At 36.2% G+C, this 3732-nt stretch overlaps 1 protein-coding gene across 1 annotated transcript; it reads left to right on the forward strand.

The window, feature by feature from the left end:
• Nucleotides 1-731: 731 nt before the first annotated feature.
• Nucleotides 732-3512, forward strand: LOC120138247 (GMP synthase [glutamine-hydrolyzing]-like). The gene is made up of 6 exons (XM_039153781.1): nt 732-1373; nt 1685-1935; nt 2008-2383; nt 2472-2603; nt 2686-2861; nt 3201-3512. Exons 1-6 carry the CDS (start codon nt 828-830, stop codon nt 3322-3324), a joined length of 1605 nt encoding a protein of 534 aa, XP_039009712.1. The 5' UTR covers nt 732-827; the 3' UTR covers nt 3325-3512.
• The last annotated feature ends 220 nt before the right edge of the window (nt 3513-3732 follow it).

The raw sequence follows: 3732 nt of genomic DNA on the forward strand, positions 1-3732 counted from the left end.
AACAATTTTGTTAATAAATTGGTATTTATTACGTTTAATAAACTATCTAATAAATACAACAAATTTTAAATAAAAAATATTAATAAATTTTATTAAACACCCAATTACTTGCATAAAACAAGCATGACCTCTTTTAAGAGAGTTCATATTAGATTTTAACCATCTCAATTTTATCAAAAATATAATAATTAAGTGAAAAAATAATTTAAAAATATCACATCAGTATCGCCATTCACTTTTTAATAATGAATAAAAAATATAACGTTAGATATAATTTTAAAAAATAATAATAATTAAATTCTCCTAATCAAAAATCTAGAAATTCTAAACTATCCAAAAGTCTCAAACCCAAAAAAATTAAAAATCTTCATTTTTTTTTCTTCAAGTAGCTGCAATGAAAAATCACTCTAAAACTCGATGAATCTTAAGCACCACATGATTCCAATTTTACACAGGCTTAAAGAAAATTATTGAAATCGATAATAGATTCTAAAATCTATCATTAACATATATTTACTAAAAAAATAAACAATTCGATGATTAAAATATAGAAGAAATCATTTTAATTATCAAAACGTCAGTGTCGTAAAAGTTTAGTTATTAAATTGAAATGATATTTTTTAAATGTTAGTGCTTTAAAAGTTGGGTGACTATTTAGGTAATTTACTCTAAAATAAAGTATTTATATATTTTACTCCTTTGTACATGTAATACAAAGCCCTATTCCCGCCTATATCTAAGCCCTAATTTCCATCAGCCTCCCTCCTTAAACCCTCCAGCCGCTTCGATCACCACCACAACCAATTCCCTTAAACCCTAAACCTAAAATGGATCCAAAAGCCGTGAAATCCGACTTGGTCCTTATCCTAGACTTCGGCTCTCAATACACCCATCTCATCACTCGCCGTATTCGTTCTCTCTCGGTCTTTTCCCTCTGCATCTCCGGCACTTCACCGCTTTCCTCCATCACATCGCTCAATCCAAAAGTTGTCATCCTATCTGGCGGACCACACTCGGTCCATTCCGATGACTCGCCTTCGTTTCCAAATGGGTTCGTTGATTGGGCACTGTCGAATGGGGTTTTTGTTCTGGGTATCTGCTATGGGCTTCAGTTGATTGTTCAGCGACTCGGCGGTGAAGTCAAGGTGGGGGAGAAGCAGGAGTATGGGAGGATGGAGATTGAGGTTGAGAAAAACTGTGGAATTTTTGGTGGGAAGAAGGTTGGGGATAAGCAGGTTGTTTGGATGAGTCATGGCGACGAGGCTGCTAGGTTGCCTGATGGGTTTGAAGTGGTGGCTAGGAGTCTGCAAGGGATTGTCGCCGCCGTTGAGGACAGAAACCGGAGGTTTTATGGATTGCAGTATCATCCTGAGGTAATTTGAGCTTTTGAGTTTTGTTTTTGTGTTATTAAGGTTCACTTTTTTTGTTATTGTTTTTACCTAATGAGTAGTAATAAACAAATTTCTTAGACATAACACCAATTCAAATGTGATATTTTCAGTCTAAAAGTAAATTTTACATATATTCTTTTAGCTGCATACGATTCTTGGCATCTCAGTAACAAACAAAACAGAATCAAATTTCATAGCTAGTTTGGTTTTAAGATTTTCTTTAATGGGTTGTAAAGGGGACAGCTTGTAGTTCTTGAAGCAGTTAAATGATGTTCTGACTAGTGTTTGTTAAGGTTACGCATTCACCGGAAGGGATGGAAACACTGCGATACTTCTTGTTCAATGTTTGTGGAGTGAATGCTGGTTGGAAAATGGAAGATGTAATGGATGAAGAAATTAAAGTGATCAACAGCACAGTGGCTCCCGATGATCATGTTATTTGTGCTTTATCCGGAGGTGTCGATTCCACTGTTGCTGCGACCCTTGTTCACAAGGCAATTGGGGATAGACTACACTGTGTTTTCGTCGACAATGGTTTATTAAGGTATAGTTGTGAAATATACGATATGTTGATAAACGTCTTGCTTCCATAATTCATTGCTTGATTTCCCTGTAGGTATAAAGAAAGAGAACGTGTGATGGAAACCTTTGAAAGGGATCTTCATCTACCTGTTACCTGTGTTGACGCAAGCAATCAATTTCTTAGTAAACTTAAAGGAGTGATAGACCCCGAGATGAAAAGGAAAATAATAGGCAAAGAATTTATCTGCATCTTTGATGCTTTTGCCCAAGAGTTGGAGCAAAAATTAGGGAAGAAGCCGGCTTTTCTTGTTCAAGGAACCTTGTACCCCGACGTTATCGAATCTTGTCCTCCACCGGGTTCCGGAAGAACTCACTCTCACACGATTAAAAGTCATCATAATGTTGGAGGGCTTCCCAAAGACATGAAATTAAAGCTCATTGAGCCACTTAAACTTCTCTTCAAGGATGAGGTTTCGATCTTGTTCCTTGTGCATATTCTTGTATAGTTGGCTGTTTCCTCTTCTAATTTATTTGTGCTTTTTTGCTTAATTTTTAAAGGTTCGACTACTTGGGAAGATATTGGAGGTTCCCGAGCCATTTTTAAAACGTCATCCATTTCCCGGGCCTGGCCTTGCAGTTCGAGTCTTGGGTGATGTAACTGAGGGCAATGCCTTGGATATTCTGCGGCAGGTAAGAGGCGTTTATTAAGTAAGTAGAATCATGTTTATAAAGCCTTTTATCATCATTTTATGTCATGAACTTGTTTCCCCAGGTTGATGAAATTTTCATTCAGTCCATCAAAGATGCTGGTATTTACGACTCGATTTGGCAAGCTTTTGCTGTTTTTCTGCCTATAAAATCTGTTGGAGTTCAAGGTGATCAAAGGACACATTCCTATGTTGTTACACTCCGAGCTGTTACAAGTCAGGATGGAATGACGGCAGATTGGTAAGTTTTTATCGCTCTGCAGTTCTTTGCTTTCGATGGTTGATGCAAGTATCTATGTGCTCCGCATTAGCCATAGTTAATAGTAAACATAAGCCTTAAGCTCGAATGTGTCTCTAAATATGGATTGGGTTCAAATTAATTTTATGCACATGAAGAGGGGGGATTGATGATTTAGGTAGGGTTGAATGATTTGGTTTTCCCAACTAGCGATATCGTTTGAAGGGGATTGTTAGTGTCGTACAGCATCGATGCTTAATGTGTTGGCAAACTAGGTTTTGGCATGTTACAAGGTTTCTCATTATATTAGCTTTTGTGTTGTTATGGATATTGAAATTGCAGGTACTGTTTTGAGAATGGTTTCCTTAAAGAAGTTTCTCAAAAGATTTGCAACAATGTTCGAGGAGTGAACCGTGTTACACTAGACATTACATCAAAGCCCCCTTCAACGATCGAATGGGAATGAATGAATGAATGATATATTCGTCGAGCATTATGATTTGTTTAGATGTCTGCATTACCTATTTGTCGATTGGGGTTTTTTGTTGTACTCTTGGTTTTAGAATTTTCATTACTATTTAACATTATATCTCAGTTGGCAGTTGTAATTGTATTTTCCTAGCCTACCTTATGGATGCTTTGCTTTTAGCCAAATGTGAAGAGTCTGTCTTTGTGGTGATTGGTTGAAATTGTTTTCATGTCAACTAGGGTTTGAATAGTAAGAAAAACCTTGGCTCAGAGAGAAAAAAAACTAAGTTAAAGAGAAAAAAAAACTAAGTTATTCTACTCAATTTACACCCTAATTACGCGTAACCAATAATCCATCAAGTATGAAAGTTATCTTTGATTAGTTAAGATAATTAATACTGACGTG

Source organism: Hibiscus syriacus, unplaced genomic scaffold, assembly GCF_006381635.1.
Source record: "Hibiscus syriacus cultivar Baekdansim isolate YM2019G1 unplaced genomic scaffold, ASM638163v2 tig00002193_pilon, whole genome shotgun sequence".
In the NCBI taxonomy this organism is placed as follows: domain Eukaryota; kingdom Viridiplantae; phylum Streptophyta; class Magnoliopsida; order Malvales; family Malvaceae; genus Hibiscus; species Hibiscus syriacus.